This window comes from Drosophila melanogaster, chromosome 2R (genome assembly GCF_000001215.4).
Source record: "Drosophila melanogaster chromosome 2R".
Taxonomy (NCBI): Eukaryota; Metazoa; Arthropoda; class Insecta; order Diptera; family Drosophilidae; genus Drosophila; species Drosophila melanogaster.
Window position 1 is genome coordinate 11,762,125 of NT_033778.4, and position 14,317 is coordinate 11,776,441.

Sequence of the window (14,317 nt, forward strand, 5' to 3'; positions counted from 1 at the left end):
GTAGCCACTGTCCTGGGTTGTCACATCGATAATTTAACTTAAGGGAACTCAACAGGAAGTTATTAATATATCTTTTTATCATGCTTAATTCTTAAGAACTGATTTCAGTTTTCAACCACAAGAAAACACTGATTATCCATCTTAATATAGTTATAAATTTAAGCTTAACCTCTTACCTAATAGACTGACAGCTACAAATACTATATCACAATATTTGAACAATTTTTTTTTTATGTCCAATTCGGGGGATTTTTAAATTATGTGGCTCATGTTAGGGGCGTCTCCGTTGGGTCGACTTAATAGAAAGCGAAAACTCGACAATTTTCTACGAGTGCCACAACTCGCTGGCTGCTAAGCCGCGAAAGTAAATAATCCAATTATCGCACACATGCGCGCCCATAGCATAAATAAAATCATTTGATAAGACAAGCCATAGACCAAGGAGACGGAAGACGGCAGACTGGAGGCCAAAGACTGAAGACCGAAGACGGCAGACCGAAAGAGTGAAGACTGAAGACCGAGGACTGAAGACCAGGCGGGAAAATTGCATAAACATGTTTGGGAGCCGCTCACCGAGGAAGTAAGTCAGTCAGATGAGAGTCGACTTTGCATTTGAAATATGCTGCATTAATATGCCGATAAATATTTGCCAGCCATCGGGCGACTCTCTTCGGATCTTTGGCTATATGTGTAGCTATATAGCCATATAGCTGGCCAACAACTCAATTAGATGGCAGTCTGGGGTTGATGATGTCTACGGAAGGGGGGGGGGGGTCTGAAATTAAATGGCATAAAATATTTCCGCGAATGATCATCAGGCGATCCTGACTACGATCGTGATCATCATGGACAGACTTGGCGCAACTTTGTCGCCTCTTTAGTGGAGTTTCTCTGGAAATTACCGAAATTCGGAGGGTATATTGGACATGAAAGTTAATGAAACGTAAAAATTAAAAAAGACTTTAAAGAGATATGTTTATAACTTTTGTAAACACAAATTTTTAGTTTTCCTTATAGTTTATTGCGTTGCTATTATATAGAGTATGCGATGATAGAGTATTTCTAGGGGGGTGAAGCGCTACTGGGTATACTTCCAGTTCGATTCAACATTTCCAACATCCCCTTCTCTTATCCGAATCCCCCATTCCGTGTGCATTGTGTCAATGTCAGCGATGTCTTTCCATCTCTCCATCTTTCCATCTGCGTCTTCGTGGCGTGTCAACAATTTGACAGACATTCATCAGCGTTCGCCACTTTGGAGCTGCCTGTGTCGCATACTCAATCAGCAAGGGGAAGTCGAGTCGGAATGGGAGTTGGATCTGGAGTTGGAGTTGGAGTCGAAGTCGGAGTTATAGGAGGGACGCAACCCAGTGGAGTCCCATGCCAAGTTCCAGTTGTCATTTGTGCGGTGTGGCTTTTGCCTTTGTGCCGCGTGCGCATAATTGATTTTTTCGCGGCGATTCGCTGGTTGTTCGCTGGTCAGCTGCCTGTGTTCTCCTGCTGCCGTTGTCATATTAATGTCAAAAAGATTGCACTTGATCATGAGTTGCGTGTTTGCCAATTTGTGCACACAGTGGTACCAGAAGAATGGGGCGAACGTGGGCTGCTCTTCAGCGGCGGCAGAAGAATTCAGCTTTGTGGAGAAGAATCATGGGAAAGCCAAGTGAAAGGAGTGCGGATGGGTGCACTTATTCGTGGGCGTTATTTCAACACCATGGGAAAATATTTTCACAACTCTCGCCGCTCGACTGCCATTTGTAATGGGAATGCGAGCCGGGTGGCGAAAAAAAAAGCAATAATGATATTGCTAAATATAAACAAACAATTGGAAGTATTTATCGATTAAATACCAAAATACCAGGTGGGTCTAGACATCCACTAAAAATAAAACGTGCGTCAAGTACTTTATCGTTGGCTTGGCTCGCTTTGTTTTGCATTCCACAGCGCATTACTGACCTAAGCTACCCAAATAATTAATGGGTGTGAATCAGTGACACTTGCCATGGGCAAAATAACTTTTAGGGGCTAAGGATCATAAATAGTGAGGTATATAAGATTTGGTTGCATGTGGTTTCTAATGGCACAGGTGGCGCTATCAATCCGTACCGAAAGTTAGAGCTTTACCTAAACGCAGTTAATTTCAACTTCTGTGTAAATGTTTCATATATTTCCTGAATGCTGCTTAGTGTACCTTTCATCATCATAACATTCAGAACCTGTAATTTTCCTTTGCTTTGCAATGAACTCGCTCTAAACGCTAGTAATGCCCTTTCAACAACTTCCTTCCAGCACTTGATGATATGTTCTGCCAAGCTCAATTGCCATTTAATTACTTAATTTAACAAAACCAATAACAACAGCACTTCCACTGAGGGCGCCTCACATTGCACTTGCACATGTTGAATGCAATTACAGGCAAAGCATTTAGACGCCAATAATTATTGGATATTTATATGCAGTCAAGAGCCGCCAACAAGTTTGCCAGACGCTAAAAGCCCCAGTCGTGTGGAGGGGAGTCTCTCTGTAGAAGGCGACACCCCCGCTCATTGCATTGACATTGAATTGCATCTGCTCGAATCTCTATCTGTAAAGTGCCATCAGACGTTAGGATGAGATTGTTTGCCCATTTCCGCCCCTCCATTTGTGCCACATCCCCCTGTTCGTTCGTACATTGTCATTCGAACTTACATATATGGCTTAAGTTGTTTTTGCTCTTGGCTCTTAGCACTCACTTTATTAAACGACAATTTGAGCGACAATGATGTTAATGATGCTTATGGGGCTGCGACTCAATGAAAATTTGATTTGGTTCTTAAGTGGGTGATGGGAATCTAAATATGTTTGGGTCTTTCAATCAATTATGGCCCAAGGAGGAATTAATATTTAATTAACTCAAATGTATATGTTTCGTATTGAATCAGTGCAGTTCAAAATCAACTGGGTTATTAAGTTGAGTTTTGTTAAGATGTCATTAAGTATTAACTGCACAGCCTTACTTATTCTAATGATTTTTATATTATCAAAGAATATTCTCTTTTTATAGTTTTAAGTGGTTATAAAACACTTCATTTATTTAAAACATTGCGAACGTATAATAGTGTTCTTACTCACATAAAGGTGCCATTAGGCCACATATTCTCGGAACCCCTTAGATCAACACTTGTCGAACGGGTTTTCATCGGTGGAGCCATTAACCCGTTGATGTAATCAATCCGAGGTGCAACATATTATTCAATTGAATCGTACTATTGCATAAATCTCGACCAGCAGTCACCCCGTTGGCTTACACACCCAAGATCGGGCCATTCATCAAGAACTGGCTGCGCTTGTCATTATGTCAAGTTCGTTGAGCAATCCACTAAACCAGAGTTGTAATCAGAAACGGCTATAAAGCCACCCCAGCCAAATCCCCATCTCCATCCCCATTCTCACACCAATTCCGCTCAGTATCACTATCAAGTCGTTGTTGGCTCATAAAAATGGCAATCACATTTGCATTGCTTGCTCGACCGACCAATGTAAATCGGACATCATACTGCGCATTTCCAATTCGATCCGATCGTTGCCCGATCGTCGATATTTGTTGTAGGGGGTTGGGTGGGCTGAAAAGGGCTAAGCTTAAACCAACAAATCCAATAGACAGCACGCAGTTTCCCCGGAAATCTGTTTACAAGTGACACGGCCGACTATTTATAGGGGTCTGAAGTTCCCGAGGTTGTGTGCTTGGATTTTTGAACTCCTTGAGTTGCCAATCAGGCCGGACGAGTCTGAGAATTCAATTGGAACTATTTTCATTTTAGTGGCGGGATTTTCCTGCTTCGGGCCAACCTGAATTTCCCAGATAGCGACCGTAGAACCAAGTACCTTTAAAGTACCTTTTTCACACTGAAATCAATGATGAATGACATATGTGACTTGACATCTACAGTTTGTGTATCTTTGGAACTCATTTATAAATCAGTCCATGAGCAGAACCTATTTTCCTTTGCCCTCGATTTTGATTCTGGGTTAAACCAGTTTGCGATTATCTTTCACTGGAGAACCACACCCTGACATAAAGTAAATTAAAAGCTTTCAACGCTTTTGACATTTGCCGCTAATGTCGCGCCTCCCGAATGTTGCTCCCATTGAAATTGTTTTCGCTTTTTAGTTTGCCACCCGGTGTCCTTGTGCGTGGAGTTTTCCACAATTAGTTCAGCCAGCAGCGGGCCGTTCTGACAATTAAGAAATTCCTGGCTGCGTTTGCTGGCTACTCAGTAATTTTTATCACATACATTTTTTATCGCAAATATCACAACTTCATCAGCAATCAATGCGGCCAACAACACGAGAGGCGGGCAGGCAGACAATTAGCCATAAAATTAGCTGCAAGTTGGCTCAAGGAATGCGTTGTCGATGGCCAAGGCGCTTGGCGGTGGCAAATTGAAAACAATTTTAGCTATTTGCATATAAATGCAACTTGAGACGCTGCCAACCAGCAGCCGCAACAAAAGCAGCAACAACTGCTGCTGCAAACTGCAGCTGCAATGTTGCCCACCGATGTTGCCACAACTGTTGCTGGCCCACTGTGGAATAAAGTTCCAAAACGTATTATCAAAAAAGCGGGAAAAATATGATACTGTATATCTGTATACTGTATATATACAGTATTCACTTTAAAAATAAATAAAGGTACGTAGTTGTACTTAATAAAAAAAAAAATGTTCTTACCAAGATAAGGTACACAACATATTTCAGAATTGTTACTAGGGACAAGTACAAAAGGCTTAAGTTTACTTCTAAAATCGGAACACAAATTTGTTCTTGTGAGATAAACCAGTAATGAGGTTTTGATCTTTTTTGCCTTTTTCCTGTACACGGCTTATTGAAATTGCATATTAACTTAAATAATTTAGTTTAATAACCATTGCTAATACCATTTCAATTAACACATGGGAAGATAAAGAAATGTCTTGGGGAAAGTAAAAAAGCTTATTAATGTTTAAGTGTTATTAAATCAAACCTTAATTAAGAAATATCTATCCATGAGTTTTGTTCTTGTAAGATACTTGCTAATGAGTTTTTGATCACCTTATCGGTCACCTATTTTTTTGTCCCGTTTCCTGCGGCTAATTTATTCCACTGTGCTGGGCTGTAAAGTTTATCGAAATTGCATTTGCCATATAGTTCATAATGGCATGTTCTCCGACTGTGGTCAGTACTAAAGAGATAAAGATTGCTGAGGGCGATCGGCAAACGCCTTTATCAGCTCAGAGGTATAAATATTGATACAGTCCGAGTATGGGACTTGGCAACAATTAAGGTAGCAAGCGATGGAAGAACCCCACAAATCGCCCTCGTGGTCGAAAACTACATCAACATATGGAATGAAGAAATGCTCGAACACTTGTGAATGTTGTTAAAAAATATTTCCACAAAGGTTCAAACTACATTTTACGCCTAATTTCATCTGACAACAACAGCAGCGAAAAGTTGGGGCATATTTTTACACATTTTCTTGCTGTTATTTTTGTTTTTGTTTTTTGTGGCAATGGGGAAAACGGAGGGGTGCTCTGCGGTGGTTGCTGTGTTAATTTGAGACATAATTGCAAGCTCGCCAGGATGAGTGGGGCGATGGAGCGGAGGGGGCAGCTGCGCCGACTGGTTATGACAGCAATGACAGCTGCGGCAGCGTCGGCATTTGAATAATTTGCAATTAAACGCTCCACGCGGCTCAGCAATTAAGCAAGGAGTCAAGAGCGAGGGGCAGGAGAAGAGGTAGCACTAAGAGAAAAATCAGATTCTGAATCCATTCCAGGAGTCTCAAGTTTCCATGCTAGAACAATTCATAAAATTCTATATCATTAAATTCTCTTTTGTGATATTGTTATGTGACTACAATTGTATCATTCGGTATTATTAATTTCTAATATTAAATTATTTTCACTGTAGTTAGTCGTGGGAGTGGGAGCAAAGTCAAACATTTCCCCGTGGCCAAAAACGTCACACGGACCACACGACGTATGCGTAATATGTGCATCTGATTCGGCGAGCCTGGTCGGCTTTTGAACGGGTTTATCTGGTAGTCCACAGGAGTTGGCCTGAGAACGAATGCAAATGTCCATGTCCATCAGCTGTCCGCAGCTGCTGAAAGTTGATGGCCCGCGATGAAGACAGCGGACCGGTCAAAACCAACACCCAACTGTGTTTCCAATTAAACGCCGCTTAGCCAAACAACGCGGCCAAACAACCAAACAACCCGAAACAACCCGATCAGCCAAACGTCAGCGCTACTTTCAGTTTGCTTTACGGTTAGTTCGTGAGCTGGTCGCACTGAACTTGAATCTTTATGTGGCAGACAGTTGGGGCCTGGAGCCCCAAGAGCCCCCAAGCCCACCAAGATCTGATCCAGATCCAGATCAGTGCTCTGCGATTCGGACCAAGTGTGATACGGACTGACAGACTGACTAATTGATGGCCCGCTGATTGATTGATTGATGGACTGCCGATTGATTTATGAGCCATCGTGGGGGGTTGAGTTAGATTTTCCGCTGAACTGGAGCATTGCTGCCATAATCAGTGTTAGGCCGTGACTGTTTAAAGCTCTTAATAATGTGGTATCCAATTAGAATAAGAGCCCACTGTAAATTGCTTTAACAATATTCAACAATATTTTCAATGCCTAAATTGTTTGGTGAAATAAAACCATTAGTTATTCACTCTAGCCTGACTAACGACTGCGCTAATTATTTATGATATGATTGAAACAAACTGTCTGCTGCTTTTTGTAGTTATATCCAAAACAATACTTGGAAATGTTGTTATTAACCCTCCTGATACTGTTCGTTTGCGAATCGTTCAGTAAGCATTGCAATATTATATACTTTTACAAGTAAATGGTACTTTTACCCACTCATAAAAAGCTCTTCGAAGTAAGTTCACCAACATCAGCGTAGAGTGCAGCAAAGACTACTGCTCCAGCATCAGGGGATGGCTGACCGCCAAAGGTGAGCTGAACCTGGACATCCATCTGAATCGCACCTTGAAGAATGGATTGAGGACAACAATAACGCTCCTGCAGCTGATAGATGGCAAGGATCGGTACCAGACACTCTTCAGCTACGACATGGACACCTGCAAGACGCTGCGGGAACTTCTGCAGTCCAGCTTGATGAAGGTCTGGCTGAGGAATGTGTTCAAGTACGGGAATCTGGCCGACCGGTGTCCCATCCAGCCAGTGCGTACTGTATCTCTACTGTGTTCGAAGGTCTGGGTCAAAAAGTTTCTCCTCTGCAGGCCAGCTACGATGTGCGCAACTTTCAGTTGGAGAACCACAGCATTCCGGGGTATTTGCCAGCGGGATTCTATCGCCTCCACGACACAAATTACTACGGAAAGCCCAAGGGCAGGCAACGCCGTCCGGTGGCCACTTTCATACTGGATATAAAGTTCTATTAAATGGAAATGGAAAATGCGAATGCGAATGCGAATGCAAGATGCTCAAGTGGGTCACGGGTGGGGCTAACGAGTTTCAACTTTTCAAGGCTGCATTTGGCCTCTTGTGAGCTGTGGAAAGCCAAGTTCATGCCGATAAAAGTCAGAGAAAACGACAAGGATTGCCCAGCGAAATGCATGCGAATGCATCGCCCTCAAGGTCTTTCTTTGGACTGTAAATTCCTGACTGCCAACGGGCCTGCTCCACTTTCAGCCGGGCACATTTGCCATCTGACAATGCAGGTCTTTAACTAATTGCATAATAAATTCAAGTGAATTTATGGCGCTGCTCCTGCATCTGTCCTTGCTCATTTGCGATGTCAAAAAGTCGCTCAATCCAAATGATTTATGCATTTATACATTTAGCTGCAGGCTCACGTGTTCGCAGTGCCCTACATAATATTGTTTTGTCATAGTTTAGTGTGGTGTGCGTGGGTGTTCCAGTTTGTGGTTTCAATCATTAGTCGAGAGACAGCATGAAAAACTTCGGGGAAGTACACATCAGTCGACGAAAGTTAATTACCTTTAGAAGTTGTAAATATATCATAAGATAGATCTACTTTCCCAACTTTATGCAGTACGTATAAATCTCCTTATTTATTTTGCTACCAATTTCCGTAGAAAGACAAGTTCGAGTTTAAGTGGAAGATAAATCTTAAGGAGAGGTATCTTTTTAAGTTAAAGCTGTGGAATTTCTCGACAATTGTTTGAGAAAGTTTAAGTTGTTCATAAATCTTCAAATGTGATTCACACGCTATATTAAGACTTGGGAATTTGCCCCTGACGAACCTAAATAATACTGGATATTCCAAGGCAATTATTAAACTCTACAATAAACATTGCTATTTTAAGTTAATTTAATTATGAATTATTCAAAGTCTGACTTTTAAGCTTAAGCTTTAATTCTAAATGTTTCTAAGCACCTTTAATTCTTTTCAGGTTACCACAGCTTACGGTCTATGCCAAGATTATTTACCTCCTGATGGTAAGTAGAAACAGGCTTTAAACATTATGGTGGTGATTAATGCTTGCCCGATGACACAATCACTTCCCCAGTCACCTGGGGAATCCTTGACTGTCTGGCCAGTTCATCAGACGCTATCAAGTCCATTCAATCCAACAGATATTTAGATATTTACACCGCAAGCGGTAACTTAAATATTGGCATGGAGTGCCCTTCAGGGCGAATATTGACGCGTGTGCAAATATTCGATAATACTATCAAATGTTGTATCAACTTATATCATCATCATCGCGCCAGAGAGCAACAAACTTGGCCAAAGCCAGACCAAGCCCATTTTTCAGACTTTTCGGAAATTGGGGGGAAGGAGGCCCATCGAAACTATGCCAATTATTTTATCAAAGGGAATTTCCCTGCAAATCATGGCACACCACCATCGATCGTTTGCCGTTATCAGCTCCGATTGGGCAAATATTTGCCAAAAAAAAAATAATAATAACAATCAGCCAACTACAATGGAAATGTCGAGTGAATACTTATAAAAATGGCAACAACCGAACGCTAATTAAATTATACTGTTCTCAGTTTCTTACACGTTTTCTCCAGCCGTTCGCCGATGTTGTTGCTTTTGTTTCCCTTACACTTTTAATTTATTTGACAATCAATTTGAAGTATCGACTGGATGTCGGATGTCGGATGTCCCCATACCTGCTGCTGGGTTGTTAATGTACCGAAATAAATAACTGAAATACCTGGCATTCCTTGGGCGTGAAGCCAACTGGGCGACGTCTTCGCCAAGTTCCGTTTGCCGCTCCATTCAATTTATATTTACAGCAAGTATTTGCTTATTTGTTCTAAATGAACAACAAAATTATTTTGGCATGAGTTGGCTCGAGGCAGCGACTTCAAGTTGATTGAATCGTTCAACGTCGTCTCGAGTATTTTTTATCGTACCGCTCAGGTATTTCTCGTGCCCTAGGCATTCCGTAAGCCTCCGCCACTGTCTGAACCTCTTCATAAATTCGAATATGCAAATTGTGACCCGGTGTGATTAATTTTGGCAATAATCAACATGCGAAAAATTCCACTTGCACTTGAGACGGATGTGAAGATGGTCGAAAGAGAAGTGCTTAAAAATAGTGCTAATATTTAGCATATTTTAAGGGGACCCTAGAACATTTACAAGGCCAATACAAATAAATAACGTTTAAACCATATAGGTTAATAAAAGATTCCTCTTTTGAAGTTATCCATTATTTCAGTTCTACTTTCTAAGCTTGCACATTTGCAACTTGTCTACTTACTTATAGTTGTTATTATGTGGGGAAAACTTCAGTAAGCTTTAGATATATACTTTTCTATAAATCAATTTTACTACTCAATGTAGAGTCACAACTCGACTTTTCCTGCTCAGTCTACTCGTAGTAATTCCGATGTGGTCAGGATGGAAGCCTTCTTTATAGCTGATGGATGGTCCGAATTTAATAAATCTAATGCAAGTTGATTGCCTAGGGGTTAATATATATTTACTGGGGGAATCGCCGACGTTGGCAATGAACGTGTGCCGAGCAAATAAATGAGCAATCAAGGGCCAAATTAGCGGCACTTTTATAGTAGCTAAACTGGGGGCTTTCGATAGCGTCGGTTCTGATTGGCGCCAGGTGAGGCAAATGCGCATCGAGAAGGTGACTTGCACCGCCATCGAGACCAGACAATGATATCAAGGTGGTAACTCCACTATCAGTGACGAAATCAATTCTTGGCCTCACACCACGACATGAAATTCATCAAATACTAGTCCCCAATCTTACTCATGTTATATTAACATAAGTTCTCAAATTTTTAGCGTACATTACAAAAAATATCTCTACGTTTTTAATGCAATATTAAAGGTTTTTCTAGACCGGCTTGACCGATTAATTCCCTGAGTGTTATGTTATCAAGCTTGCTTCGTCGCGTTTCCCAGCCATTTAATCTGCTTTGCTAAACATTGAAGTTCATCAATGAAAAGAAGATAGCACTCACTTCATGTTGGTAAAAGTTTCCACTAAAGTATATAAGGATCATATCACATGACTTACATTTTCTTAATTTCCGCCAAGATTTTCGTCTATAAATTAGTACGTACTTAGAAAATATAAGTTAAGGCATAATGTTAGAAGGGGCAAATATGGATTATTGAGTTTGAAGCCTTAAATGCATTTGTATAAACCATATTCTTTTTAGTGGCTTAGTATTAACACGTTTATGGATCAAATAGTGATAACTTGGCTTTACCCCCACCAACCTTCGCCAGATCGGGTTCTTGTTTTATTGGTTAGTTAACCATTGCCGTGGTATTATTGGGTGCTGTTTAATTTCCTTTTTCTTGTTGCGTAGCCCAAAAACAGCGACGCTTATCAGGAAATTATTTCAAAACGTTAATTGAATTGTCAATAGATGGGGAGGCAGAAACGCTTTTGGTGACTGGGGCCTCTGGCGACTGGGTGATAGTCGAGAAGGAAAGGTGTACGAAAGATATACGCCCAGAACATATACTTCTTGGTATTGCCTCTATAAATACCAAGAGCTAAATGTATGTAAGTCTCGGTCTCTAATTGCATTTACCAGATAAGAGTTTCGTTGCGGGTCGAGTTTGGTTTGGGCTTTCTCGTTATGGAAATCCATCCAAGGCCACCATAATATCCAAGCCAGTTAACTTGTTATTGTTATTCTCAATATCTGGGATTGATGATCGTTATCATGATCGGCATTGTTTTGGTCAACAGCGGAAAGTTTCGCGTCGCGTTTTAAAAACGTGCTTTGCGATAGGAGAGTGCGAATAAAACGTGTTTCCCATAATCACTCTGACTGGCATTGATAAATCGGGCTACCTCAAGAATGCCACAAATTTTTGGTGGTATCGGGGTGAATGATAATTGTCACAGCGAATGGGATTCCCCAAAGCCTCAGGGTTGCCCAAAGGTCATGTTTCTTTCATTTTAAATAGCCTCTCTACTGTTGTGTGTATCACTGCACATTGTTAGATGCCAAAAACGAGATACATTCCGAAATCAAGCTGCCAATCTTGAAACGTGGATACACAATGCTGGCCCAGACAAATGATTAAAAAAAAACTTTGAGATACGTGAAGTGGACATGCAGTCTAAGCTATCTGGACATAATGTGATATGATATGAACATGATATGATCCCGAAGCCAAGTCGTAAATTTCGTTTCTATTCCTGGAAAACAGGCGCAGTTGAGACCTCTTGACATTGTCAGTGATTTTGATTTATGCTACCCGGCAAAATATTCGATTGTGGTATCGATTTGGTCTTCAGACATAAAAGGCTTTCGCTGTAAAGCGATTTTCCGACTTTTACGCCACGATTTCCGCTTTCAAAGTGAAGTCCTCCTTTTGTTCCACCAATCTGCCGCTGTTGACTCTATTAATGTGTGGGTAAATATTGCACTTTTCCTGGGATTAAATGCTTCCTCGGACTTAAGTTGACATCGATGCCGTATTGCCGGAATGTTCTTCAATTGATATCCAACAGATAAACATCCCATCTTTTAATCGTCCAGAAATCGGTGCTTTTGTATGGAGAGTGTAAAAGCAATCGCTGCTAGCCTATCCCATCGCTATCATATCTCTAAAATGGTATAAATACCGTCCGTAATTTGCCAATCGCGCAACCTTATATAAATTTAATACGGTCGCACTTGGCCAGACATGTACTTTGGTTTCTTATCGATGTTCTGGTTTGAACCGAAAATCATCTAAACGTGGTTGAAAGAAACAAACAAACTCAGACTAGGATAACTGGGTGCCGTGATGCTGTGGCCCTTATATAAGCTTATTGTTTTTTTTAGCAATTACCCTGCTGACCAATTAAAATAAATGACACGTTAAGATAGCCTCTTTACTGCGCAGATGTTTTGCGGGCATTCGCTGTTATTACTTTGAATAACAAATTGGTCTGGCGAATATTTGTTTTTTTTTTTTTTATGTAAATATTATTGGCGCACGCGAAATTGATGGAGCACAGTGGGCCAAGTTAGCTGGCAGCTGGCCAAGGAGTATTGCCCCAAACTATATAATTTATACATTAATAAATGCTGCACAAACAATGGTTTTATCAATTGGCGAATGTCAGTCGGGAATGTTATCAGAACCACTGATAGAAATAAAGTATACATACTACGATGTTATGCACGTTAGATTAAACAATTTCATGATTTAAAACTTGCTTATGTTTAATACATATATATTATTATTATTATTTACTGGGTCATATTAGTGCCAACAAATTGTAGTGGTATTGTATTTGAATAAAATATAAAACTTCAGTGTAACATCAATTTGGTTACCATGTTCATGGGGTCATAGGACATTGCTTGAAGGATATCCACCCACCCACTTGTGTCCCAGTCCTCCGGCCACCAGCCTACACCACCCACCACCCACTTTGCCCCATTCGATAGAAGCAGCAGCAGACGGAGCTCCACAATCTTATCGGAGCTGCTCTTATTGATTAATATAAAGATACTGACAGCCCAATCGACGCAGTGCGGCGGGTATCTGTATCTGTATCTAAATGGGGAAGGCTAAGCACAGGCCCTCCGGAGTTCGTGGAGCACCTTTTCCACCTGGCCGGCGCTTCCAGCTGACATATAGAGCAAACAAAAAGACACAATTATTTTTTCATATTATTGTTATTTGTTATAATACGAGATAGGGGGCTCCTTTTGGACTGTCCTATCTGACACGCATTTCTCTGCCTTTGGCGCCCTCTCAAAGGCGATAAAGGCGGCATTGAATGACTGACAATGCACTGAGCGAAATTCCAACGCCGCGTGTGGAAAGAAAAAGCTTAGCCCCAGCTATTTGCGCACTTAGATAAGCGCCTTTTTGGCAGCACATCAAAAGTGATAATCGATTGCTTTTCAGGTGGTTTTTGTTTGCTGCTCGGGGTTTCGGAAGCATTGTTTTGGGGAGCGTTTTTATTGGGTGGAATTATCGCGAAATGGAATTTTAATGGTTGTTGTTTAACGAAGAGTCTTCCGGTAATATTTGTACTTAATAGCCATACTTAAACATTTTTGAAATGGTGTGTTTAATAGAGCAGCTTCTTGAATATGTAGTTTGTTATGCTTGCACGATTTAAGTTAATAATTTAATTTATATCATTATTAATTGTTGTTTGTATGCTTGTTTATGATTATTTTATTCTTCGTTCTTGATTATAAATAGTTACATTTAAATGAACTCTCTACTCTTTATTGATTTTCGCGACCCAATAGCTGAGTTCTAAAGTTGGAGCTCCTAGTATTCCAGCTTCGAAAATGGGAACCCCCACGATCACTTTCACTGCAGTGCGACCAACCCGAGCACTACCACCTGTCATTGCAATAGCTTATGTCAACCGCAGGTGACCCACTTGTATTGTAGATCCCCTGACTCCGCATATTATACCATCTCATCTTGCAACTCATAAAGGCCCCGCAGGAACCAGGGCTTTATTTTTGGGTTATATGCACAGAGAACACTCCCTTTTCCACTGGCTTTTATCGCAAGCCAAACTTCCGCTCAGTGTATCCCCGCCCCAATTTTTATGGAGCGTTCTGCGGGCAGTTGAGCGCCAGGCGGCCTTTTTGTGATTGTGATTGTGCTGACAACAGAACCCGGCGAAGAAAGACAGCCGACGAGCTGTTTATGATGATGATTTGTGCCATGTGCCATATGGCATATGCCACATGCCATATCCATGCGATGCAAGTTACCATGATTTGGTGTTTTGGCTACGTCTGGGCTGGAAAACTGTTATAAACACCACTGTTTGTGCTGCATAATTACTGCCTGTTGTTTATTTCCTGTAACATGCAAGGCGAAGCCCTCCC

General features: G+C 41.1%; 2 protein-coding genes across 2 annotated transcripts in view; both read left to right on the plus strand.

Moving 5' to 3' along the window:
- ths (thisbe) overlaps positions 1 to 14,317 on the plus strand; it is a 57,608-nt gene that overhangs the window by 5,308 nt on the left and 37,983 nt on the right. Inside the window, exon 2 of the mRNA NM_001259339.2 lies at positions 8,413 to 8,458. Within this exon, the coding sequence (NP_001246268.1) occupies positions 8,456 to 8,458 (3 nt within the window). The 5' untranslated portion in view covers positions 8,413 to 8,455. The remainder of the gene's footprint in view (positions 1 to 8,412; positions 8,459 to 14,317) is intronic.
- On the plus strand, positions 6,329 to 7,437 carry CG13193 (uncharacterized protein; the record flags this gene model as incomplete). The annotated part of the gene is made up of 3 exons (NM_136855.1): positions 6,329 to 6,422; positions 6,903 to 7,216; positions 7,276 to 7,437. The coding sequence occupies 3 exons, from the start codon at positions 6,329 to 6,331 to the stop codon at positions 7,435 to 7,437; spliced, it is 570 nt and encodes a 189-aa protein (NP_610699.1).